At 43.0% G+C, this 27,597-nt stretch overlaps 1 protein-coding gene across 5 annotated transcripts; it reads right to left on the bottom strand.

The window, feature by feature from the left end:
- Positions 1–1,964: 1,964 nt before the first annotated feature.
- Positions 1,965–25,840, bottom strand: LOC135378008 (uncharacterized). 5 transcript variants are annotated; one of them, XM_064610806.1, is made up of 10 exons: positions 25,676–25,840; positions 25,179–25,438; positions 21,720–21,962; positions 21,337–21,546; positions 20,240–20,444; positions 17,611–17,881; positions 15,796–15,921; positions 13,570–13,704; positions 6,155–6,233; positions 1,965–2,173 (listed from the first exon to the last, which is right to left on the bottom strand). In XM_064610806.1, the coding sequence occupies exons 2-10, from the start codon at positions 25,359–25,361 to the stop codon at positions 2,027–2,029; spliced, it is 1,599 nt and encodes a 532-aa protein (XP_064466876.1). In that variant the 5' UTR covers positions 25,362–25,438; positions 25,676–25,840; the 3' UTR covers positions 1,965–2,026. The 5 variants fall into 5 exon arrangements, with proteins under 5 accessions (XP_064466876.1, XP_064466879.1, XP_064466877.1 ...); XM_064610809.1 differs by having other exon boundaries at positions 20,240–20,441; XM_064610807.1 differs by having other exon boundaries at positions 25,686–25,840.
- Positions 25,841–27,597: the final 1,757 nt, after the last annotated feature.

Raw genomic sequence — 27,597 nt, 5'->3', positions numbered from 1 at the left:
TTCCATTCTGTCTCTGCTGACATTTTTAGTATATATTTAAAGCAACTAGCCTAAATTTATATACTTGCAGAAGGACATACTTTGTATCGCTATGCAGCAAGAAGCGTTAAACCTCATATGCACAAGTACCTATTACAATTTACAGGTGATTAGCCCATACTGTAGGCCAAGCCAGCGCTTTCAAGCCTATCCTTAAAAAAAAATTAAGATTTGCATGATGAACTGATTAATTTTTTTGCATCAGTTTTGCAAGTAAGGGACAGGGCTGTCAAAATGTTTTGGGTCCAAGAGCTGGTGGTAGACAAATACGTAATAGCTGGCAGTGGTATGGGAAGGTTATATGTATGACAATAAAACCCAGAGACAAGGGATGACGAGAACAGACACAAGACAGACAAAGTCTCTGGGTTTAACGTCATGTATTCTAGTAACCAGCTTGTTTGCTATTTAGCAATTCGTTGACATGCACAGTATGATTTTATCTGGGTAGAGAGGAGAGGACAGTGCCCAGTACAATAAGCTGCGCAATCTGCATAAGGCTGACAAACACATTTGATATTTGAACTTTGACATTTGATTTTGACATTTGATTTTGAAAACACACTTGATTATTCTCCTGAATCAGTTTCAGACCAATTCGGGGTACACACGATTTCTCCCTGAACTTCAATAACGTATTACCTTGTATCAAATAGACTACTTCGTAGCAATCTGTGCGCATGTCTGATCTAAATATTATTTTAGTGCAACCATAAACTATGCTAAGCACACTGAACGTTACAACATGTTGTGCTTGTGAGTATAATTCGATTATTCGATATTTGATATTCGATAATTTGAACTTTGACATTTGATTTTGACATTTGATTTTGAAAACACACTTGATTATTCTCCTGAATCAGTTTCAGATCAATTCGGGGTACACAAGATTTCTCCCTGAACTTCAATAACGTATTACCTTGTATCAAATACACTACTTCGTAGCAATCTGTGCGCATGTCTGATCTAAATATTATTTTAGTGCAACAATAAACTATGCTAAGCACATTGAACGTTACAACATGTTGTGCTTGTGAGTATAATTCGCGAGGAATGCATGTTTGACCACTATGTACAGCCTTAGCTGCAGGCCACTTGCTAGACAGAAAGAAACAAAATAACCTGACAATAGTCAAATGTATCAATAGCACCCAGTTTCACCCCTGAATCTCAGATTTAAAAATAGCACTTGATTACCCCCCCCCCCCCCCCCCCCCCCCCCCAAAGAAAAAAAATCTGGGAAAGGCATTTAACCTGAAAAGGACTAAGTATATCTCTACGTCAATAGTTTTATATGGGGTCATGGCCAGTGCTGCTTGGTAACATTTTCCATGCTGCTGCACTGATGAGGATTAAATATTTGTCAAATCAAAGACCATTTCTTCCCAGCTGTATTGTTTAGTCAATATTTTCGGGGGATCTTGACAATATGTGCCCCCACTCAGGCTTACTTGGTCAAATGCTGTCATTAATTCATTGATGTTATGTGCATCGGAGGAGATTTAAAAAATGATTGCTTGCAAGTGTGCAAGTGAGACAACAGACTACTCAAACACAGAAAAAAAAAAGTCATCATAAGCCATGAAGTGGACCTCAAGTGCCAGATGTTTTCATGCATAACCCCTCAGGTGAGGTCTAAAATTTCTAAATCTCAAAATAAATGCCGAAAGAAAAAAGAAAAAGCTGCCCCTATGAGACAAGGACACCCACTCTAGGGCGTGCAAGCTACAACATGTGGGAGTACTGGTATGCACTGCACACTCAGTGTGTGGTCCTGCATAATCCCCTGGCAGTTCCTGTAGCCAACGAATATGGCATGACCTTAACGAGACAGAGCTGCATGTATGAGCAGCGGATTTCCAAATTAGCGCAACCACACTGCAACTGCAGTGTGCTTGCAGTGCAAATGATGACTGCAACCACAGTGGCACAGCCAAGAACTGTTATTGCAAGTGAAGAGAATAAAAAGATCCTACTACAGATGTCATCATGACCCATGACCAAAAAGGAAATAATTATTCCCAGAGGTGCTCATGCCAGCAGTGCGTGAGGAATGTGCAGTGGCAGGATTTGTGTCTGCAGTACCAGACTGCTTTAGTGGCCACGTCGACGTCTTGACTGCACGAACCTCAGGCTGAAAAAATAACATGCATCACATTTCACATTACTCTTTGAGAATGAAACCTAAAAATTTCATGCATAATGATCACCCCATGGTAAACTGTAAAACCAATTTAGAAAATTAGCAGTCTGTTTTTTTTTGTTTTTTTTTCCTTCCCCTAGGAATGCGATGACTAGGGCGTGGATAAATACGCACCAAAAACTCCCGAAACATGCATGCAACTATGCACTTAAACTCTTCGAAATATGCAATAAAAATCCTCAATATATGCAATGTTTTTCATTGTTCTTGGTACGGAAGTAATGCACCAAATGCCTATTCTTTTTAAAAAGTGAGTATTTTATTGGGGATAACATGGTAAAATAGAGCCACCTTCGTTGTGCAGCACACAACAAGGAATACTTGCGCCACAGATATAAATCATGGAGCTGGAGGCTTTACGTTCGTGATTGATAGCGAAAATGCAGGCCAGCTGGTGAACGAAACCCATGACGAAACAAGCCTGAACATGGGCAACATGAATTACACAAACATGCACGTATGTTCACGTTTTTCATGGTGCCCATGCTCAAGCTTGTTTCGTCATGGTTTTGCGTACATCATGCCGATTAAAATGCTAACGCCGCCATCTTCATAATGATAATGTGACGAAGGTGCAGGACTTGCATGAGAAGTATTTCATAAATGAAAATCAAAAGCCTAATAAACATGCTATGAGATCCTATTTGCCACTTGTGATATAGGGTACTAAATAAATAAATGAAATCAATATTTATAATTATAATTATATTGCTGTGTTATATTTATATATTATAATTATTAGTTATATCACAGTCACTCAATACTCTTTCTGGTCAGGAAACTCGCGCAAGAACTTATTTCAGCGGTCGAGGGGTCGATCGTTCAGAGGGAGACTTTCGTGTCCGCCAGTGCCTGCGCGTATGGCTTGCAGAGTGTTTCTATGGGTGTTTGGAAGTGTACACTTTTTCTTTCTTTGTCCTTGCATTTTGAGTGTGTAAGCAGAGGTTCTTTTTTAAATATCCTTGAAGTTTACTGCAATCTTTGCACTCCATTCGTATGCAAGAATGATCTACACATATAAAGGAGACTTCGCCTGATTCGAACGTGCAGCATTTCGTGATGGCTATATGTTCTTCATGGAAGGGGAGCCCTAACTTGACGAGGACTGAATGAAAGTATTTTTTCTTTGTCTAAAACAAAGAGATGACTTGGTCTACGGGAATAGACAGAAAACATTCGCTAATAGCCTTATCGTAGATGTACTGCGATGAGCGTGGTTTGTTGAGCTCCTTCAAGTTGATCACTGTGTGACATGTGTAGCCATCAAACACTAAGAACCGTAAAACTTTCAAATATATATCATTCAACATGATATTTATACAATAACATGTCTTAGGGTACAACTTAGGGGGAAAGATGTACTGCCAAGTCGGCTTAGTAAACGAAGTCCTCTCATACCTCTTAGTTTTTGCTGCACCGGAAGCAGGCAGAGGGAGGGGTGATGTTTTTCTCGTTTTATCTACTCATTTCTCTCTCTCTTTTTTTCTTTCTGCAATGCGTCAAAAGCTTCTGTGGACCATAAACTACAGACTCTAGAGCCCATTCATGGCCGTGTATAGTGCTAAAAATATGCAGGTTCCTTGTCTTCATCCTGAATTTGAAAAGAAATGCTAACACAAGAGATTTTGTCTCCATCCCCCTGTTTATCTCTTTTCATTTTTATTTATTTATTTTATTTTATTTGTAGTATTATTTTTTGTTACCAGATACCACCGTGTTGTTCTTGTAAACGTAGTTTTGAATTGGGCAATCCCAAAATTTCCTTCTGACCTCCCAACTAAAACTCCATTCTACCATTTTAGATAGTTTGTTGAGTGAAATGTCTTGGAACTGATCTGACTCATATGCCGAGGCTATCTACAGCGCGAAGATAGATAGTGTATCCGTTGAATTTGACATCTGAATCTTGTCAGCCAAATTCTATAGTTGGAAAGCGCTATCAGGCCACAGTTCAGCAAGAGGAAATTCTATCGTGTTAATTTAATAACCAGTCTTGAATCCTGTTGGAATCGGCAAAGGAACATATCGTTTCCTCCGTACAGAGTATTCGTCCAAACTACATTCAGGAGGCACCAATCATTGTACCTGCTGGTCTTGTTGTGATCTCTCGAGCACAACAAGTTTTCCCATCATCTCTTCCCAAAATGTGTAAAAATTGCTCTCTATGATACGTTAAACCTTGTGCATGGCCACTGCACCACATCAAAAAACAATATAAGCTACTTCCTAGCCGAAAACAATCGAGCCATACGATTTATAGCATGTGTATCCCTCGGCTCTCATACCGCCAGAGATCATTTTAGATGATTAAAATACAAGATTTCTATACGTACGTCCTCGGTAGTCTTATCTGTCTGCATCTTGTGCCATAAAGCACCAAAACACCAAACCTTATCTGTCTGCGCTGAAATAGAATCACCTCGTAATTTTATCTCTGTTCAAGTTACAACAAACTGCTACGAGGAAAACCAGAAAAAAACGCATTTGGAAAGTTTCGCCCTCACGCAATAGCTACGGAAAGAGTCATTAGCTTACAATATATCACTGGATTGAGTGATTGCGCAACAAAATGCAATAATATGTTTCTCGACCATCATTGAGAGCCCCGAGTGAGAGCAAAAGTAAAATTTTTAGTGTCAAAGAAAGACAACAACGAAAGTTGCAATATACGCGGCAAATCTGCAAATTTACGTTCACTGAACTGAAATGTGCCATCTAAAATCATGAATCGTTTCAAGAATTATTTATTTCTGCTATGAACACGAAATGAACTTGAAAAAGTAGCTCATCAAATATTCCCTGAAAACACGCAGTGCTGCGGATACGTCGTCTGCTCCACGAGGGTGTCTCCCCCCGAACGACGCGATCGCCCCAAGCGGGAGCAATTGTCCCTAAGTGACCTAGTCTATTGTATTCCAGCAGAGTTTCCTGACCAGAAAGAGTATTGAAGGACCATGGTTATACTATAATTATATTACGAGCTGTGTCACGTGCTGTGTTTTTGTTTTTTTCTTACTTCCCGTACCTTCGTAGTCTGTGTTTCATTTTTCATTTCATCTCAGCTGCTCAGTCAGCTGTTAGTGTAGCTGCTCAGTAGTGCTCAGTCACCCTCCCAGGTGTATATCGCTCGCTGAGTGACTCCCGGTTTGCCAATTCCGAACGATGCGCAGCTACCCAGAGCTGACGAGCCGCAAACACGGCGAAACACATGTCCTCTGGTGCTGTCGCATCGTTCCATGAATATCTGTTTCTCTGCATGCAGCCACAGAAGAATATATATATATAAGGAAAAAAATAGCCGGAGCTCTTTGGCTGCACGTATAGCATATGTTTGTAACTCAAACGTCGCCATGCCAGTACTGGACAGCTGTTTCGGCCTTGTTGGGCCTCATCAACAGTACGCAGGCAGGCAACGTTTGAGTGGATGGCGTCAGAAGGTCACGTAACACGTGATTCCTCCCGTCAGGGTGAGATAATTAACTCACTGAAAGCCCAGTGCAAAGCCAGTGAAGTATACAAGAAAAAAAAAATATATATATAAATACATACATATATATATACATAATGAGGGGAAAAAAGCCATTAAAGAAACAAGTAGATGACACTCGACGTGTTTGAAATTCAAAATTACAGATTAAGATGGCTTCTATGGCTGCACGCAGAGAAAATATACATATATATATATATTTATATAATATAAATATCAAGTCGCCAAGTAAATGTTATGTCTAGAACCAGGGAACCTGCACAGTACTATGTTCTCAATGTTATAATAGTGGTGGTAGATTCCAGACCATATAAAAGCCATAGCACATTTAGGTCTAACCTTTGAAGGCTTTTTGAAAGCCACAGTACCATGGTCATTGACATGATCCTGGAAATACGCAAACCAAAAATAATGATGATAATTACCCAGCCACTGTTGGGGTCAGAGCATACATCCAGTGCATCATAAATGCCCTCTGGTGGTCCATCACTGCTACTGTGCCTCCTACCAGAAGTTGAAAACGATTTTAACACACATGAAGCCCCATTCAATGCCTTTTCTGCAGCAACACCAGGAAATTTTGTCATCCAAACTTGCACTACCACTAACATCCAAATCTGGCTCAAGGACACTGACACCCTAATCATTCATAACTGTTCTTTACACCTCATTCATTCTACATACTGACTGCATTTTTTCAGTATCTATTTAAGTGCCCATGAACAGCAAGAGCCTAGTTTTAGTTGTGTAGTTATTTTATTTGTGACACCCTGCAGATTCAGGTCATTCAACACCTAGGACATGCAGCTTTTGTGCACACTGCATATTGTGTTGTGCGTAAGTGTTGCGTACTGTTCCTCACATCACTGTCTTTCCTGATCCCATAGTCTGGGTGTGAGGAGTCTTGCAAATCATATCATGCGAGTACGACGTCACACAGTTTCTATGTGAACCCCCAACACAGATTCAGAAAAGAAAAAAAAAACTTAAAAAATCGTATCTGCATTGCTTCCCAAACTGTGGGTCACGACCCCCAGGGGAGTCGCGACAGGTTCAGCAGGGGGTAGAGGTGTGCTCCGAAGGCTATTCTGTTGGCGAAGGCGCACCGTACATTTTGGTACCGGCGGCAGCGAGAACACTGCTACACAGATATGCTTCCGCTCATACTTATGCTTCACACCTGTCCTGCCCCAGGCGGATATTTGCCTCGGGCCGGCTCTGCTGAAGGGTGGTAAGGACGTGCTGAGCTGCGAGGAGTGCAAGGAGACGTAGAGACATGGGAAGCATGCTTCCCCCACACCTCTCATGTTGGCAACATTGTTGGGCTCACGCATGCATTATCCACATTACTTTTGGCTTTCAGTTCACTCCGATCGGTGACATCTAGCACGCTTATCGTAAGAAGGTGTGCAAGGAAACAAGGGGCAAAACAGAGTGCACGAATATGGCTCCGAAGGCTTCTATGAAGACGGTGGACTACTCTTCTGCCGCTACTGTGCGAAGACAATCGATCACCAACGTAAATCCATCATAGACTATCATATAAAGAGCAACAGCCTCTGCAAGAACATCGAGAAGGCGAAAGAAAAGTCTGGATCTGGGAAAGTCTGGATCGGGACAAGAAAAGCGGTCCAGGCCGCAAACTTTAGGCACTGTTCTGGCAGTCAAGGAAGCTAGAGAAGTTCTAGTGCTGGAGTAGCTTTATGTGTGTAAAATTAGCTAATACACTGTATACCAGTCAAAAAGGCTGACCACCCGCAAATAAGAAACTTTTTGAAGGGGCGCATTGCAGGGATGGGCAGTATTTAAATACATTGTAATTAAAATACTATTTAAAATATAAATACATGTATTTATATTTTGTATTTAAATACAGACTTGAAAAATGTATTTATAATTATATTTAAATACCAATTTTCGGGTATTTATTCTTGTAAATACTTTATAAATACTCTTAAATACAGAATATACTGACTCATATCTTAAAGTTGCCCTGCATTTGACCTTTCGGGAAGAAGGGCGAGTTTGGGGCGCAATTATGCCGGGTGTGCGCTAGCATGCGCATGCGACAAACCATTTTAGATGGCGAGTTTTTCACTGCTGTTGCGGACAACGGTCGTGACTACCAGATTGCATTGTTCTACGAAGCATCTTCGTCAAATTTAATACAAGCATTTGTTCATCGGCACCTGTGGAGATGCTGTTCTCCTTTGCGAATCTGATTGTACGGCCGAACAGAAGATGCCTAAAAGAAGCCGAGTCTTCGATAAATTTCTAATATTAAAATCGCCATGATAATCTAACAAGTAAATGCTATTCTTTCTTGCTGATTTGTCCTTATGATCATAATTATTTCTATGATTCCAGATGACATCTTCCTCACAGTATTTATGGTAGTAGTTACGGTATTTAAATACAGTATTTATATTTTGTATTTAAATACTCATGTTGAAAACTATTTATGACGAGTATTTAAATACCCCTGTCAACAAAGTATTTTGTATTTATATTTAAATACTCAAAAAATGTATTTATGACCATCCCTGGCGCATTGTCAACTGTGGATCGGTACCAAAGTCGGATGGCCTGCGGAACAGGATTCCAGAACTGTTTGAAATATACCAGTCTGCCCTGAATGACATGTGCAAAGGCGCCACAGTTTCTGTCAATGAAATGACCGATGACAGAACAAAGTCTGTTGTGAACGTTCTTTTTGTCAAGGCTGACTACAACAAATGGTTCTCTAAAGCCAGTGCTAACTGATGTGACTTTTGCAAGTGAGGTAAACGCTGCAGTAATCGGCAAAATTGTTTTGAAGATGCTCACAACGTACGGTGCTGAGTTTTAGGATGTCATGGCTTTCATTACCAACAGCGCGCCATACATGAAGAATCGCTTTCGAGAGCGCGTCAGTCCACTGTGCGGCAATGCGGATCACGTGATCAGCGTCGCGCATAATGTCAACCTGATTGGAGCCACAATGCATAAATCATTTCCCCTCTTCGACATGTTCGTCGAGGAAATGAAGAAAGGTTTTCATTTGTTGAGTGGAAAACGCGCACTTTTGAATGCCTATCTGGAATCATGTGGTGTTGCGGATCCAACAGCACCACCAGCTCCCATAAAAACCATGGGAAATTCCTGGATAGAGGCTGCAGAGCTGCACTCAAAATACTTTTGAGCATTATCCCTCTCTTCTGGAATGAGTGCAAGAAAGGTATGATGATGCACCTGGTGCAGATAACCTAATTTCTATAATGAGCGAGGCCCACACAGAGCTGAAATACACTCTTTGCTGCATTGCAGTGTTTGGCAAAAAGGTGGCCAACCTGTTAGAGCAGCTGAAAGCCAGCAGGTGGCCTCACACAAACTCTTCAATGCCTTATTTGCCCTTTGGGGCTACTTGAAAGCAGCATCACTGGAGGATTATGGAACCCTTTTGAAGCATGAAGGTGCACAAGACCTGGAAGCTTTCGATGTAGGGAAGAAAATTCAAAAAGGCATGCTTGTGGCAGCTCACAAAACAAAGGGATTTCTTGAGGACAATGGCAGCTGGAAATGTTTTAAAAGCATGAGGAGCCTAGACCCCCTCCAGCTTAAGGCGGTGCATCACCACCGACGCTCTATGGGAATCCCCATACATTTTTCAACTCTCGTAGCGCCGCGAAAATTTGGTTGATCTCCGTGCAACTGCTTTTAAATGGAAGAGGATGCTTAGATCTAGTGCATGATCGAAGCAGATTTTGCGTTTTAGACTCAGAAATTTTTATATCGTCGTCGAAAGGTTTGGGAAAAGCTATATTTCGAGATTCCGCTCGCTTACAAAATAGAGACGCCCAAAATCGAAAATCTGGCTCGATCACGCACTAGAAAAACATATCAAGAACCAATACCAACAAAAAGATTTCATCTATGTTATGCCGTTGACTCGACACACGAGTTTTTGTCAGGTATGGTCATCCGTCGAGTACGTCCCTTCAGAATGGGAAGCGCAGTGCTGCCATCTATCATCGAGTGTGTCGTCACAAGCAATGACAATTTGACCGCTGGAAATGATATACCGCTGCACGTGGCCGGAAGACGACGAGGCCGACGTTGACCATGACGCGGGAGCACGAGCACGGGCAGCGTAGCCCAACTCCAAATTTTGTTTATTGTTTGTTCAACGTTTCTCATTTTCTCGGGGAACAGTAGATGAAACTTATTTGTCTTGGAATTCCCAGTCGCAGCCACAGAAATGTGGAAGGATCATGCTTGTAAAAAAAATAGTGGCGCTGGATAGGTTATACAGTGAAATCTTTTCTTTTACACTGGATGCCGGAAACCTGGCAGCGCTTTTAGCACTCATCCAGTGGGGTGTCAACGGGAAGGGGGGTCTATTGTTTCATGGGACAACTTTACATTAGTTATTTGAACTGCACTGGGTATCCCCTCGTCCCATGACGTGGTTAGGAGCGCGGATCAAGTACCCTAGACTCTAAGCATTTGGAATTTCGGGCGGCGGATGGAGCTGGTTGGGGCAGATTTCAGACACGTCCATATCGTTTAGTGTACAATAAGGTACAGCGGACAATTTGATGGGCAAGTGTGGAAATATGCTTCGGTTGAGAAAAGGAAGGGAGTTGCCTCAGGACAGAAGCCGCCGATATTTCGAACAGAGACTGTTCTTCTTCTGGGCCCTGAGAAAAGTTATTCAGGATCGAAGTTGAATCAGAATGGAAGCTGAAATGGAATCGGAGCACTTGGGGCCCAGGTCGAAGTACGGTAAATAAATGGATAGAAATGTTGGCTCCCTCAGATTGGGAAATGAATATCAGCGTTACGACGTCATGAGCGAGCACTGGGATGGCAGAAGCGTCAAAAACCGGCGGCACGGCAAACCCACAGTGCCGTCTTCCTCACACCGTTACACAATGAGGGCGTCAGGGCGGACACTGATGAACGTGAGCATATGATGCCAGTAATACTTTAGTGGTACCTCAGAAAGTTATACATGTGAGAGAGAGAAAGGGAGTTACACATGTGTAGTTGCTCGCACGATGAAGCAAAGATTACAACACCTGGATGCTCACATGCGGATCAGTAGCTTCAAGGCGCTCGGAATCTATCACCCATTCAGTTGTGCACTTGCGAAGTGGTTTCTGAACGCAGAAGAGGACTGCGCAGTGAACTAACACTGCAGTGAAAAATGTGTACACTAAAGGGTGTGGCTGACACTGAGGTTCCACCAAGCATCGGACAAGATCATATGGACGTGAACACCGCTGTAGTCTTGGGAGTCCTCTCTAGTGGAACGGCATATTGAGCCGATGATCAGTTATGTGCCGCACTAAGCATGCCGTGTATGGTGACCGGAACATTCGCGAAATATCAGGACCAACTGGTGGACGGTAGCAAGCGTACAGGACAGAGTCACGTACCGGAACTGAGGAAGTGCGGTCTGTGGAAGTACGCGCATGTCTACTGGTACCAGATACACGGCAAACTCCACGTATAACCAACCGGCAGTACTGCCTCTTCGTGGTAGGTACTGGACGACACCTTTCGGAACGAGAAAAGGGTGGTGTACCTTGCGCGAATTTATAACGACTACCTCCTGCCAGAGCCTGTTGACCCTCGCTATCCTCGAAGCATGCGAATTAGGGCTCCCGATTACAGAAGGAAGTACGATAAGCCAGAAGAATTGTAATCAGTGCACCGTGTGCCATTTGCTAATCGAGACAAGCTCATGTGATGTCGGCAGCCTCGACGAGGACGAGAAAGAAAGCTTGAGTGGATTTCTGGAAGTTCCTGCGCGGATAGGCAAGTGACACTCACAATGACAATTTGTTATAAAATGCTCTCACTCCGAGATCCACGAGCTGAAAGTCATCTGCAGCGGAATGGGACATCAAAGACCCAGTTCACGGCTTGCTGATCTGTACATGGGCGAAGTCTGGGGCCGTGGTTAGTGACGACCAGGATGAGCACAACAGACCGGAATTATATACTCGACCAAACTGGAAACCTCCATTCGCACTTTACATTCCAAGCAGCTGTATGGTCCACGCACACACATTTTTCTCCTCTACTCTGCTTTTCTTCCCTTTTCTTCTTCTCTTTTGCCTTTATCCTCCTCCTCCACTGATGTCCAATGATATGGGAAATGCTATGCAGCCTCTTTGCAGTTTTATTTCATTTCCGTTGACTGGGTAAGTAAATGAAGCGCTTTGCACCACCACAACGTGGTCTGAAATTTGTAAGCCCAGAAATAAAGAAAACAGGTTGCGGTTTCGTTTCGCAATTTCCGAGTAATGTCGGTAGGCTATAACATGTCGACACAAACTTGTTTCAACCGCGTCCTCTCCAACTTAGGTTTTTTGTGTTTCGAGAGATTTCGTTTATTATATGCCCAAGCATTGCAGAAATCACACGAAGCGACTGGTGACTAGCGCTTCACCCGACAACAGCACAGCACAGAACAGCAACAGATCAACAAAGAAGTTCAGGAGACAGCTGGACAGCCTGTGCGCATTCAAAAGCCGCGCCACTAATTGTTCCGTCTGGCTGAGCGCGATATGCGTGTTTACAGCATTGGACTTGGCATGGGTGAGCACGAGCGGTCATATGTTTGCACAAGATTTCGCTTGACCCGTCGCGCGCCAAGAGAAAACAAAAATAACACAAAAAGAAGACGCAGCAAAGCAAGCGCCAAAATGTTTTGAAGCGGTGACTGCGCAAACCATTTCGCTCGCTGCGCCATCCCTCGACTGTAGACGACGAAGTGCCGGCTAGGATGCACCGCCTTAAGACCCTATTGTGTGAATTGTGCAACTATGAGAACATTCCAGCACTCAGAAGAGAGGCCAAAAACCTTCCTGCAAAATGGCTGCTGTACGTAAAGACAGCAAAGGAATTCAAGGGTACTGATCGTCACATGGCCCCCTGTGTGTCGAAGCAAGCTGATGCACCAGATCACCCTTTTGACATCATAAACTTCTGGAGTGGAATGACGACACTCGCCCCCACTTTGACATCTATAGCTGTTAGTTACCTGTCAGTGCCAATCAACTCTGTAGATGCCAAGCGATCTTTCAGCTGGTACAATATGATAGTCAGTGATAAAAGTCACTCATTAACTGAAGAGAGTACCACGTACCTCCTGACGCTCAGTCACAACAGTGCTTTGGACTTGTAGCCACTGCAACCTAGTATCACGTGAAGCAATAAAGCCATTTTGTTGTACGCCACTTGCAAATCGAAAAGCTTATGGCATCATGAGAGGGGGGGTCGCAACACTATATTTTATATTTTGGTGGGTCACGGGCACTCACGGGGTAGCAGAGTTTGGGAAGCACTGGTAAACTGCAATCGTAATCATAAAATCGTATCATCTGATATCGTTATCTGGGATCAGATCACCAAAGCTCAACTTAAATAACACATCTGTTTGCATCTGTTTACCACAAAAGGCTAGAGCCACAGAGTGAGCAGCTCGAAAACTGAAAAAAGTTTAGATGTCTGTTCAAATATGCTTCCCAGGAAGTTTTGAACATTTTGTCCAGCTAAGTCTCTTGGCTGAAAATTAGTAGAGCGGACTAAGATTCTATATCACACACACTGAGCTTCTGTGAGTTTCCCTGTAACCTGTTCCTTCTTGGACCTTTCTGGTGTGGCATGACACTTTGTGATTCCAAACCCTTCACATAAATGTGACACACTTCAACTACTCCTCATACTTTGAAGAGAAAGCAGACAACCTGAGACGTTGAAGCACTGCACGAACCTTTTCTCTCTCTCTCTTTTTTTTTTTTTTTTTTTTTTGTTTGTGCTGTTTAAAGAAAGAAGGAGAGACTATTACCTTTGCCTTACAGAAGCTACTAAATCTCTACCAGCGAGATTCAGACCCATAAGGAAAGAATCTGTGTCTTGCCCATTGTTCGAAGATGTCTCATCACTCGAGCTTCCATTCTCCCCACTTAATATGCTACTCCAACTGCAAACATGAAATAAGGGTCATTTGTACTCTTCTTTTCTGTTTTCTATAGCAATTAGGTTTGGCTGATTTTGACTTTTGCAAGTATAAAAATCCAGCCTGGAGTTTTCCATAACTTCATTTAGCAATACACAGAGTTCTTACACAAACAGGAGTTCATGCAGGTATCCAATATAAGCACCGCGATGCCATGCTCCACATGGATTCATGGTGTATATTCACAATATACCAACACATAAATGCAACAATAAACATCTACAGGGAAACTACAATATAGTACAGAGATATGCATGGGCCATATCAATACTGCATGAGTCATAGCATAAATTCAATCTCAGTGTGAAAAGCAGTACAACAGGGTTGTACAACCATCTGCTCAGGGGTTCACAAGGGATGACTTGATCCACTAAGTATCTATAAGGAACATCAATGAATCAAGATGATACATTTGCAAAGGCAGAGACATATGACCAACCACCAATAGCACTGACATATGTGACTACAATCAAGTACAAAACAAAGTGTGTCATCATGAGGTCCACTTTGCTCAATATAAACGTCTGCATTTATGGCACAGTCAAATGGCTCAGCTTGTACGTATTAGCAATGTAGGTTGGTCTAGTGTTATCCCACTGTTTCTGTTTGGCAGTGTCTAAACTGCTGCAACGATGTCCTAACCTGCTCCGACTGCCATCAAATCACAACCCTTACCAACCAAAATGCATTGAAAGTAAAACCAAGCATGTGTGTTTCTTTTTCTTGATATCAATGACTGATCATACCACGGCTATCTGTGAACGGCCTGGGAATATCCCTTTAGAGAAAAGTTATAAATTGAGCCAATGCGCAGCTTACCAATGATGCTACAAGTTTCATCAGTAGCAGTTTGACACAAAGGATATACAGTCGCCGACTGTTAATTCGGACTTCTAATGGTCACAGGATTTGTCCGAATTATCAAGCAGTCCGAATTAGTAGTTAATCATAAAAATCCACTCTCACACTGGCGTTTATTACAAAAAATTTACACGGGACGGAAGAAAGTGTCGATACGCGTCTGCCTAGCAGCGCACGCACAAGACAGAACGTCACGCTACATTTCTGATAATATCACACCGTCGGAACAAACTCGTCCGAGCGTATCGATGGCCGCGAGGATCTGCGCAGTAGACGGAGGTTCGCCGACGTTCTCGTCGTCATCCGATCCATCCGCAGGCAGGTTCAGAACTTCGGCGACGATCTCATCATCGGTGAATTCAGTGCAAAATTCTGTGCACCGGTCCACCTCAGCGTAATCGTCAAACGATATGGAAGCGGGAATCGCCATTCCCGAGCCGCGGTTGACGGTTCGGAGTTCATGCTTGCTATGGCAGCTGGTTCCACGTTACCCCCCCCCCCCCCCCCCCCCCCGAGTCTCCGACGGTGTGCCGTCCAAATCGCTGATATCCAAAATGCCACTGATCGCATTGTCATCACTGTCAGTTGACGGAGACGACGACATTTCCACAGTTTCGATTGTCGCATCCGAAGTGCGCGCCTAAATAGCAACGTCGATCACATGAACGCGAACTTCGCGCGGGCGCGCGCTTCTCCTCCCCGCAGGCGGCGCTCCGAGGGAGCTACTGGAGGGGCACCCCGGCGGCGAGCGGGAGTCGGAAGCTCGAGGTTCCAATTTTGAATTTAGGAGCGTGGATTTTCACAAAAAGTAGGGAAAGTCGGCCAAAATACGTCTGAATTATCGAGCCGTGGCCCCGAAAACAGTCCGAATTATTGGAAGCTGAAATGCATTGGTCCTATGGGGGCTATTGATTGAGTCCAAGATTTTGTCTGAACTATTGGAAAGTCTGAATTATTAGGGTCCGAATTAACGGTCGGCGACTGTATATACACCTACATCCATATCAAATTTAAAACTTACAGGTATTACCCGATTACATTGATTTTTCACTTTAATGAATGCAAAACAATGCTGTACTGATGGAAAGCAAAAGATGACAAAAACAGCTTTGAAGTTCCATTGCACTCCTTCCAGTAGAATTTTGGTAAAAGTCAAACCCAAAAATGTCAGCACATCAAGTACACAAAGCTTACCCTTGCTTATCAGTTGAGGACCACAGGCCACATGAGTTATCACTCTGACTAGAAGGGAAATTGGACTGCAGGTCAGGATTCACCTGTCCAACTGTTCTCCAGAGAAATGGGTCCACTCCAAATGCACTAAAACAGATCATACAAGTAGGGAATGTTACAAAGCAAATCTTAGCTTAGGAAGAGCTATACCACATTCTTAGTCAGACAGCAAATAAATCCAGCAACGCTTGCGTTTTTGTATCGACTTATTTCCAGACAAATGTGCATTTGCAACGAATTTTGCACAAAGGCAGATCACAATCATGCTTGCAAACAATGTACTATACTGCCAAAAGCAAAGATGACGAAAGTAATTTGAGACGTTCCGTCTGTCTCTGTGTTACCTTCGTTGCCTTAGCTGTTGTCTTAGCTGTTGTCATGTATCAACCGGCCCCGTTAGTCTTTTATTTACTATACTGCCCAACAGAACAACTTTAATCCTGTAGGCTGCATCTGGTATTCACACGTATCTCATGTACAAAAGCAAGGCATAAAGAAAAGCAAGAACATAAGTGTGTGAATGTAACTATACAATCAGCCAAGTTGAACGATATTGAATAACTGCCTAATTTTATAAAAACAATGTCAGAGTCATGAAATAAGTAACCTTCATTGTCTAGACATCAAATAAGTGGTATGGATGTGAGTGCATTGATCTGTATATACTGCCTTGGGTACAACAGTGAAGAACTCACAGAAAACACGGACGAACAAGAGAAGTGTTCTGTGTTTGTCCATCCATGTTTTTCTGTGCATGCTTCACCATAGCAGCCTAAACCAACACGCTGCACATATGCCTGCACTTCTCTTCTTTGTGCTCAGAACATACAATACAAGCATAATGGGATTGTTAAAGGGGCACTAAAACGCAAAAACAACTTGCTCTCAAATGAAAGTCGGTGTTTCAATTAGTGCAATTTAAACAAAACTAGTTCACACAACGCTACCGCTTAGAAGAGAAACGCAACGAAAACAGAGGAGTCTTTGGCGGCAACGAATGGGATCCCCAGGAGGCAAAGATTGGCGGCATCCAATGAGACAGCAGGGGAAGCGCGCGCATGCCTATTGTGTGCATGTGGTTTTGGTACGGGTCCCATCGTAGTGTTCCGTATGTGCGCATTATGATGCGCACTGCTGCATTTTCCAATACCGATTCACTGAATTGTAGCCCACAACAGGTCTCGTGAATGTTCCACTGACAACATTTATCTTCACGTCCTTCAGACAGCGACGCCAGTCAGCTTCACAATGCACACTATGTTTTTTAACGGGACTGCAGCATGGCGTGGCATGCGCAGCATGGACTAAAAACACTGATGCACGAGCTGAAATGACGTTCTCTACTTAGCGTCTAAGCAAGAAAGAGTCCAGTATCATTTTGATTGTAGCTTCGTAATAGAATCGAAGTTCTGAATTATGATAAAAGTACGAAATTAACATAGCGTGTAATGCAATTTGAAGCAAACTTGTTTTTGCATTTTAGTGCCCCTTTAATGCTTCACTGAAGGGTGTGGCACCTGCTCTGCTTTTCATTCTGGGAACTCAGTAAAATGCTGCTTATAAACTTAGATGCACTGACCTAGAAAAAAAAAAAAAAAGAGGAAAACATTATGTGGCTCTACCAGAGATACAGCCATAAATGAGATGAAAGCGCCAAGACACATAACAAGCAAGAACTAGAATGCATAGATTTATGAAAGGAATAAATCAGTACATATATGCAATGCCCTTAAAAGCAAGGTAATGAACATCATTATTGCAAGTATGAATGTTTACCTGAGGCCTATCCCCTCGGTGGTAGGACGGGGCCATGTTAGTTTGCCACTGAAGAGGTGCGTACTACTTGATGTGTTAGAAATTCCTTCAGGGGGCCAGGCAGTGCCTGGTGCCAAGGAAGCCATCATGCCATTGAGGAAGGCATTATCTGGCGTAAACATTGGGGCACCTTTGGGAAGAGGACCTCCACAAGATGGTGCTGACAACAAATTGATCACTTCTTCAAGCTCGCCTGCACCAGGGGACTCCACTACATGCACGGTCTGCTCTTCTGTCAATAGAAAGTGGCAAGTTTTCAGATCCTGCATTTCAGCTGCAGATACCTTTACCAAATGCTAGCAAGGTTGTTTATGCAATTGAAAATCCCATTTCCTATGAAATATGGGATACAGAAAAGAGGGTGGCAGCCTTGCAATCTAATACAGAAAATGTTACACCAGCAATACCAAAGATGCTACTAGCTAGTCAAGGATATGTACTGTGACATATCCCGTTCCCTCAAAAGTTTAGCATAGTGGCAGCAGAACTTCACGATTATTGCTTTAACAACAACCAATTTCCTTGTAACCGATTGGGTTGCCTATATGGTAAGTACTAATGTGATTTTTTTTTTTTTTTTTTTTCAAACAATAACTTTGTTCCAACTCATGCAATTAGTAAGTCTGATTACTAGTGGACACCATTTTCCAACAGGGTTAGCGACTATCTTTGCGTTTGTTGACCAAGAACGAGGGAGGCTCCGCCTCCTGGATGCCGGGCAATAGGAGGACGCGGAGGGCAGGCACTTCCTAAGCCTCTGCTCTCGCCTAAGAGATGGCGCAGCATTACCGTTGTTTCACATATCGCAAGGCTTCTGCCCTGGCGCACCAATCTAACCAACGGCTTTGCCGTCCATCAACATGGGAACGAGGCCAAGCGGGAGTCGTGCGTACGCCGGTTAACTGACAGCGAAGCCATTGGTTAGATTGGTGCGCCATGGCGGAAGCCTCGCGGCAGGCAAAACAGTGGCAGCTGCTGGTTAACGGACGGCAAAGCAGTTGGTTAGATTGGTGCGCCATGGCGGAAACCTTGTGACACGCGAAACAAAGGTTACGATGCGCCATCTCTTAGGCGAGAGCAGAGGCTTGGGAAGTGCCTGCCCTCCGCATCCTCCTATTGGCGAGCATCCAGGAAGCGGACCCTCCCTCGCTCTTGGTCAGCAAACGCAAGGATAGTCGGATTAGCTGTATCAGACAACCAGACTTGGAGTGCCTGGGAAATGCAACCATGGGTGTAAACATAGTTTTGCAATAATACAGTCAATCTACACTGTTCTTTTGAGGACAACTCGGAAAAAGAAAGAGCCTTGTCCTGGTGGTAGCTGAATGCTTTGTCTAAGACTGGAACTGACCTGTGGCAAATTGAATGCACCCATGTTTCTCTGCCAGGGTTGCTGCAGATTACTTTGTCACATTTATCGAAATTCTTGTGAAAGGCCATATTGAGCACATTCACATCCAGTAACTTACCTATACACCACTGTAGTAAAATACATTGCTTCATTGGAGCTTTTGTTTTCTGCTCTGCTTCGACATTCCGTTAACATGACAAAGTTTCTTGGATCAACATGAAGTTAGCAATTCTAATCACTTGACTACGTCTCCTAAAAAACTGAAGTGGTTTGAAAGCTTTTGATCACATTAAAGCGATGTTTAATTGTAAAAAAATATGTTTTGGTTGTGAGCGGGTGTTATGGAGCACACCAGAACAGATAAAGCACTTCAGAACAGATGATGAGCTGGAAGTAATGTCACCAGTTTCAATACTATTCCTTGCTGGAGAAATCTTATACTGTTTGCAGTGCGACTTCCTCAGTGCAGTGTACAAATGTATTCATGTACAAACTTCTCACACTGGCACATAGTACCTACTTGAAATTCGCACTTGAGCAAACCAGTGTGACAACAGTAGGGGTAGACAAGAAGTTTCAACTGTTATAAATATTTATACATATTTGAATTGATTTAATAGCTAACAATTTTGCATATCCGGTCCACCAATGGAGCTACCAAAGTAGGTCATCGTGTGCCTAGCAAACTGAGAAATAATATAAGGTTGTATTGATAGTGAATATACCATAAAAGTGATCAGTTATTTTTAAGAAGTAATATATTTCACATGCCTTGCAGACTTCCATATCAGTAGTTGCATCAATGACATGCAAAATTATACAAAACTGGTTTACTTGCAGAGAAGCAAAGCACATGCAGCAGCTCAGAGCGGTCCCAAACACTATAGGTCTCATAGCTATACAACCCCGGAATAATCATGCAAAGCATTAGACTGTGTCTACCTGACTCATGTATGCTATTTGTAGTTGTGTGCATCTCGGGCTCACTTGGAATCAAGTCCATTGATGGAATCAGAGTTATTTTAGCAAGAAGGCAAAATTTTTCATTTTAAAAAATTTGGGGTAGTTGAGGAGGCAAATGTGTTGTCAAAGATGGCTTGCAATCATATATAGAATTTTCAAAGATTTCTGCAATATAGATTTCATGTGAGATAGAATTCCATTTAAAATGTACATGCCATTGAGGTGAAGGACAAGAGGGAAAAAAAAATACAAACGCATTCCAGCAAAAGTGCTTACTATCCTGGATTGTAGAATCACTAGATGGAACCTTGGCTGTGGACTTGTCCGCAGCTCCATGCCACTGAAGCCCTTGAGATGGAGGTAGGTTGCTTTGTGGAGCAGGAACATCCTCCATACTGCTTGCACCACCAGGCTGGTTCATGAAGTCAACATGAAACTGGGTTGGTTGACTTTCAGAAAAACTCCCTACTGGTCCTCCCTGCTATTAAAGGATGCACAATATAAGTATTAATCAGAGAGTGCAACACATTCATACTGCATCAGCCACCAGTAATGCAAGGAGAGTTACTAGTGATATGGGAAGGAACATTTTCCACATAGTCTTGCAGGAAAGTTTGCAAAAATGTGAATCAGTGTTAATGGCCCATCAGTATGCAAGGATGTTTAGAAGAAAGAACGAAATCAAGTGACATGGGCGTATGAAGGGCTGTTGTAAAATTTAGTAGCAGCAACGGACATAGCCCAACACTGTCACATCACTTTTGCTACAGGTATGCACAAGTGTCGTCGACAGCCCCAAATGTGAGAGGACATTGGGTGCACCTGAGAATGTATTACTACAGGGGAAGGTGCATGACATTAAACAAACTTCCTAAGTGTTATAAAATCGTTAAAGTTGGCTGGTTTCTTGTGAATCAAAGCATATTAGTGGTGTGCAGCGTAGTACGATAATGTGTTTCGAGTAGTATATATTTTGGGCAACATGTTTTCCTTGGTACTAAAATATTTTTCTAGACTTCCTTCACCAATGTTCCACTGCATCATGTTTCACCAGAGACGCACTATGCTAAACTGCTGTATTGTTTGCTCAGTCAGTATCCTACGTATCCATTTCAGACTGTTCAACGAATCCGCTTCTTATGGGCACAACCTCGCTGGCTAAAGGCTCCTTATTACCATACTCGTAGCCAGTTTTGCTAGGTTGCTATGGGACAACCCACACCACCTGCAAGAAATGTAAGGTGTTGCGGTGGCAGAAAATCCTCTACTTTCCACAGCTTTCTGCCTTCTACTATGACGTAAATAATTACAATTTAAGCTCGCATAGGAGCACTGCTTAAGAACAGAATGACACATCAAGTTTATTCACATACCTGCTTGGTGCCCGCACCAACCTTGTGCAGAAGTGAAGCAAAATGTTTCTTTATTGTTGCTGTGAGCTCAGCTGATGACTTTGGCACTGCAGACTTGCCACCTCGCCCATCTGTTGGCATATTCTTGGATAGCTTGGAGAGTGCCTTCCATGTTGAGTAGGAAAACTGTAGCTGCAATTCCACATATGACCCCAGGCAACACCCTACAGCCTGGTGCCACCAAAAGGAGAAAAAAATGCATACTAAGTAGGGTGCTTCAAATCTTGCACCTTGAATATAATCAAGTACAGCTGTCCATGTCAATGACACATGTAACAATTGCCTAATACATTTATATCAACACAAATATACACAATCATATGCGTATTGCATACAAAGCATACCTGTATACATTCGGTAAGTGCGGCTGAATCATCTCCCTCTCCTTCCAGTTTGTTAAGAACATCCTGCAGTGTCATCAGTGTTTCAGTCTTAACTGCAGCACTGGCAGCTGCAGTTACTCTACCAAGGTCTTCCCAAGCACCAAGAAAGAGGGCAGCGGCTTCACGATACAGGGACACGTTGTGGAAAACTCGAACCAAACTTTTTGCCAAGGCGCTGCTAGAGCCACAGAAGGTGTTCAATGCCTGGGCCATAAAAAAATAAAGTTACATTTATTTATTTCAGGATATCCCTTAGGCCTTAGCAGACAACACATGTCATACATGGGGGAGAAAAGCAATATATCATGTAATACACACTATAAAGCTGTACTGTGACCACAGTTAAATATTAATGATGATGACAGAGCTAAGCTACATGATCACAAATACATGCAATAATGTGTTCTTGAAGTGATTCGTGGTTGCTTACAGGTACAAGTGAACTGAGTGGAACATTCCAGTCAATGGCAGTACTACTGCAGAATGGCTTGGATTGCAATTAAGGCACTTATTTTTACTAGGATTCATTTTACTTTCTATATGTTACAAATGAATGAGCATCACTAACTTATAGTGTATTCACGTACATGCCACAGTACTGCAAAGTCTACAGAGGATGCAAGGTCTTGTGCATAAACAGTAAAGAGGCAGAAGAAAGATGCTCATGGAATAAAATGTACATTGCTTGTTGTATTGTATTCTCATTTCTCTCTCTTCTGCTTCTGAGTAAGGAGAATAGCTGATTTACAATAATCAGTGCTACTGCACATATGCATTCATACTAGAATTGGAAAATGAGTTTGAGTGACACAGCGTGACAACAGGACATGAGCTCAAAACCAGCAAATGAAATGAATGACATTGGGTCAAAGCCACCCAGGTACAGCGGTATGGATAAAAGCTCAGTAGTGCCCCCCCGAGAGGAACATCACAGTTTGCCGACATATCCTCTGTGGTCTCAGTAGCCACAGCTTCTTGGAAGACCCGTTTCTTATTTTGGTTGTCCTTGACCATAGAGGTTAGCCAGAGTTACATTCGGAAAAGCAGAAGAAACAAAAATTAAAAAAAAAAAAGAATATCTACATTTGTCCTTGACATTGCGCCCCGGTTCCCTAATCCTAACACTAATGCAACAAGAAGCTTGTCCAATATTTGCACCACCTCACGAGGAAGGAATAGAATAAACAACATTTTTTGTGCAATTAATATCTGGACTTCTGCATTTGATATGGCGACCAGTTATTCCAGAAAAAGAAACCAATTTTGATAACTGGGACGCAGATTTTCATGCAAATGCATGTTTTCTTCTCGATATGGTTTCGTATCTAGACTATGAAAAATAAAAACCTTTCGGTCTTTGTTTGGGACTGATTTGAAGGGTTCTACGGTTCATATATATGGATGTTTTGCATGTTGTGGCATTTGTTGCATGAAATTGCATACATCATGCATATTTTGCCACATTTGCAGCAATGTGTAAGTATTTTCTTGTTCATCCTGGAAGGTTTTGCTGGTTTCTGGAAGGGCTTTGGGTCCCCTTTCGCGAAAATTCCGGTCAGAAGTGAATATTATCGACGTTTCAGTGGGATGTGGTGTTCAGCAACCACACTGGCGTATCCACTGCTTGAAATACTACCCACAAATGTTCGTATAGTGGCACATAAGGCTCATGCCTTCGCCTTTCGTCGGAGTGCATTTGCTGTGCGTGCAATGGCCGATCAGCCGTACTTCACCTTCACCGCTTTCTTTACTGTTACCATACTGCTATGAAGACAGTCAGTGTTCGCATTGTAATCTGCGCTACGGTGCAGTGCCGACAGCTAAGCCTCCAGCTGCATGACTTATATCTAGGGTGCAAGTCTTCCTTGTTGTGAGCTTCTGAACGATGGCAGCCTTATTTTACCCTGTGATCTTTAATAAAGTACTCAAATTTTGTCAAATATGGATTCTATGCATTTCTTTCATACCACAAGCAATCAAAAACATTGCATATATTCAGTGTTTTTACTGCATACTTTGAAGATTTTTATTGCATATTTCTACGTGCTCTTTTGAAAACTTTAAATTATTAGAAAGACCATACTGACAGGAAATAGCTCTGCAACCTTCTTCAAAGGACAGATCGAACTGGTACAGATCGGGTAATTTTAAAAACTCAACTGAAATTATATTTATGAGTACTGTAGATACACAGCTGTGAATGTTATATTCAGAATAATGTAGTTCTCAAGAAATGTGCAGGGATATACCATAATAGCAGACGCCACATATTGAGAGCAGTGAACACTCTCATCAAATCATGAAAACGTCATGTTGACGTCGAGCAGACAGGCAAAACAGCTGTGAACAGTCAAGGACATGTTGAACTTGACGTGTCTATCAGTTCCTCGTCCTCAAGGGTTTCCCTCAAATACAGAGAAACAGTTGTCTTTGTTTAGGAGCAGTCATCCTTTCCCCTTGGCTTTGTTTTGAAGGTTGTCTCCTCTAGACAGAATACAAAATTTTGGTCTGCTTGTATTTTGTCGACGCCCACACAATGATTCAGAACATGGCAGATGTTGTCACTGCCAGCACAGGTAATGCAGCTCTTATTAATTTAATAATCACGGAGAATAGAATAGTACGCATTCAGAGTAGGTCCCGTCAGTAGCATAGTCAGAAATATTTTGGGAGAGGTTCTACGGGAATGCTATATGCGGGAGGTGAGAGAGAGAGTCAATATGCGTCCTAGTCTCGATGGAGCTGGCTTTATCACCTGTAGCCGTAGAACATATTGAAATCGATAAAACCCCAGTGCAGGGGAACTGAAAGACAGATGGACTGACGGCAAGCAGTGCTTTGTCGTCCGTCTCTTTTAGTTCCCCTGCTCTGGGGTATTATCGATCTGAATATGTCAGACCAAACAGTCCGATTTCTTAACCTTTTCAGCCGTAGAAGAGACAGCAACATAAGTGAAAATTGCCTATCTTGACCGCAATAGACCATTCAAATGCTTCCGTTATTCATTTTTCCCTCGTACCATATTTGTGATAAACTGTGCTAGCGTTGACACTTTCATGTCAGCATTAGATAGATTTTTTTAGTAGAATTATATTGCATTGATCTTCTCTCTCTGTTTTCGTTGTATCATTGTTCTGCTGCCACTCCTATTGTAGCCCTTGGGCTGATAGTATGTTCTAAACAAATAAAAATAAATGAAATGAACAATGGACACATTAAGTGATGGAAATGTGTAAGGGATGTAGAATTCACTGTGTGCTTTATGCACAACCATGCACACTGTCATCAGTCATTAACTCGTTACGTTAAATGACATGTGAGCATTGGATACTTTGCGTTCGCAGCAATCTCGAAATATCATTACATATTAGCACACTAAAATTTTCAATACATTTTCTGAATAAAGATGTGGTTTCTTACTTGCACATATGCTGAACAGTTGTCAAGAAATGTGCACACTTCGTTCATGAATGCAGATCTACTGAAGCAGTGGTCAGGAAACGCGACTCCTTCAGTATTCGTCTGATGTCCGTGTGAGGATCCGAATTGATTTAAAGGTCCAGGCTTTGATCCAAAGTTAAAGTGACGCCTTAGATTCGCCATGTCTAGCCAGATGGTCTTTCAGTTTAGTGAAGATATGATGTCATTCAAAACGAGTCTTCATGCTTCAACAACCACGCCTACAAATGAAAGATGCCACATGAGGTACGACAGTACGCGTAGTCGATTCAGTAACGGGGTAACGGCACTATAGTAGCACACTACCTGACCACAAAGAATACTGCGGCATGGTCGAGAACTTCCTGAACTACAAATGATCTTGGCACTAACAATTACCAACAAAAGTAGCGTATGGCAGCAAAGCTCATGCGTGACAGTTGCTAAAACGAACAACATAAAAACTTCTGATAACGAACGTTTAGTCACCCATTAGAGCCATATGCTAAGTCGAGTCGTCGTTCATTTACACAGGATGCGATATTGTAGAAAATGCTGCGCTTTGGTAACGATCCCTTTGCGGACAGCGTTTCGAGGGATGGGTGTAGACTTAGCTTGATGGATGGATGGATTGTAGTGGCACTGGTGGCACCCCTGGTGGGCCTCTTTGTAGCGAGGGTCTAAGCAGCACTGGCACTGGCCAGCACGAAAATATGCGGTCGTGCCGGCAGGTTAGAAAACCTAAATGTTAACTCGTCGCTTCTGGTGTGCACCTGTATGCCTGTATTTGCTACCCCTCGATGCTCTTTGTTTCCCGATATATTTGAAGATCCAAGATCGGATTCCGGAGCTTTCACATTAGCCCGATTCAGATGTTGTGGCGCTGTTGCTGCTGTCGTGCGCTTTTCGTTAGGAGGGATTAATGATTAATTTAACGTGTGTGACCCGATGTGTTTGCTCCTGCATTTCTGTCCGTCCTTTGCAGCTGTCTGTTTTTGGTGGCCCATTACCTTAACCGGTGCTTGGTTGCTAAGACTTCGGGATCGTCCCGCCCGCTCGCAACAAAACCAAGCGCTGTTTCCAGTGGACACGTCCTTGGTCTTCCTAGGGCCGCACATTGAAGTATCACATGTAGTATAGAACCCGTACATCCGCTCTCGCATAACTTAGTGTTCGTCTATTGGTTCGTGTTTGCCCTTCAGTTCTCGTGTCCGCAGCTATACCGCAGCATACCGCTTGGATGGAAGGATCGCTGTGGCCCTTAGCAGGCCTCTTTGTAGCGAGGATGGATGGAGGGATCGCGGTGGCCTCTAGCAGTTCCGTGTTTTAGCGACGTGCAGATGAGGAGAGACAGCACAAAGGAGTTAGGGGTGGGGGTTAGTATGCGTCCTGGGCAGACTTCAGGGGGAACTGTACCGACATTCGCCTGGAAAATCTCAGACGGCATAGCCGGTGGTAGGATTCGAACCCACCACCTCCCAGTCTTCAGCACGACGTTGGCTACCACCAACGAGCGGGACGCCTTAACCTGCTTGGCCATGTCGCTGATCCACAGGCCTCTTTGTAGCGAGGGTCCAGCAGTCCAGCATGCATGTAATTTGTGCGGACGGGCTTTAAAAAATAAGGAAAGGCAGCGAGGGTCCAACATTGCTGCCAGATTGCATGATACTGGAGATCATTCTATGCTGGAGATGAACCAAAACGACCAAAAGCCAGAGGATATGTTATTGTATCGATAAAATATACCAGCTGGACATTGTTGGACATTTCGATGTCTACACGGGCATCATCATCAGCACATGAACAAGACGCTGTCCCATATCCAAACCGGAACGGGAATCCTTTCAGATCCTTATTGTCCATATGATACCCTTAGCTCAGTCTGGCTCAGTGTCAGTGATCCGTTCCCATGTAACATAGAGCACCTTGTGGCTTGTTGGTAGCGTTTTCCTGAGTCTGGGGAGATATCCACAAGGGATGTCTTGTCCGTTTGTGTCTGTCCTTTGTGCACATATCCCCAAGCTCAGGGAAATGTTACCAACTATTAGCCTACAATAGCTTACTTGCATTTTGTTCCCGCGTTCTACTCCAGAGTCACTCCATGTTTGTAGCAGCGCTTGTGGATGTAACAGCGAAACTTGTGTGAAGAAACTTTATAAGACTTTGACCGTCCATTCTATCATGCCATACACGGAAGACTGTGCGATTTCATTTTCGCACATAATACTATGTTCTGTTCACTCGCTCCACAATATCTCGCTTTGTATCATGTGTTTTTGTGTTTATGTGTGTTTATTTTGTGTTTCTACAGTGTTTATGTAGCCTGAAGCCCACAGAAACAAATCCAATCTATCTACCGCACCCAAGTACTACTACATATATAGTATTACAAATCAAATAA

This window comes from Ornithodoros turicata, chromosome 1 (genome assembly GCF_037126465.1).
Source record: "Ornithodoros turicata isolate Travis chromosome 1, ASM3712646v1, whole genome shotgun sequence".
NCBI classification, from domain to species: domain Eukaryota; kingdom Metazoa; phylum Arthropoda; class Arachnida; order Ixodida; family Argasidae; genus Ornithodoros; species Ornithodoros turicata.
The sequence above is the reverse complement of the archived record's forward strand: the minus strand, read 5'-3'. Positions and strand labels throughout refer to the sequence as shown.

Excerpts from the sequence above, each read along its gene's own strand:
- LOC135378008 (XM_064610806.1), bottom strand. The coding sequence starts at position 25,361 with ATGGCGAATCTAAGGCGTCACTTTAACTTTGGATCAAAGCCTGGACCT. Across the intron at positions 17,882-20,239 it reads TGATTCTACAATCCAGGATA|AAGAGCAGACCGTGCATGTA; the intron begins GTAAGCACTTTT and ends TTCTATTGACAG. Across the intron at positions 2,174-6,154 it reads CTGACCCCAACAGTGGCTGG|CCTGAGGTTCGTGCAGTCAA; the intron begins GTAATTATCATC and ends TTATTTTTTCAG.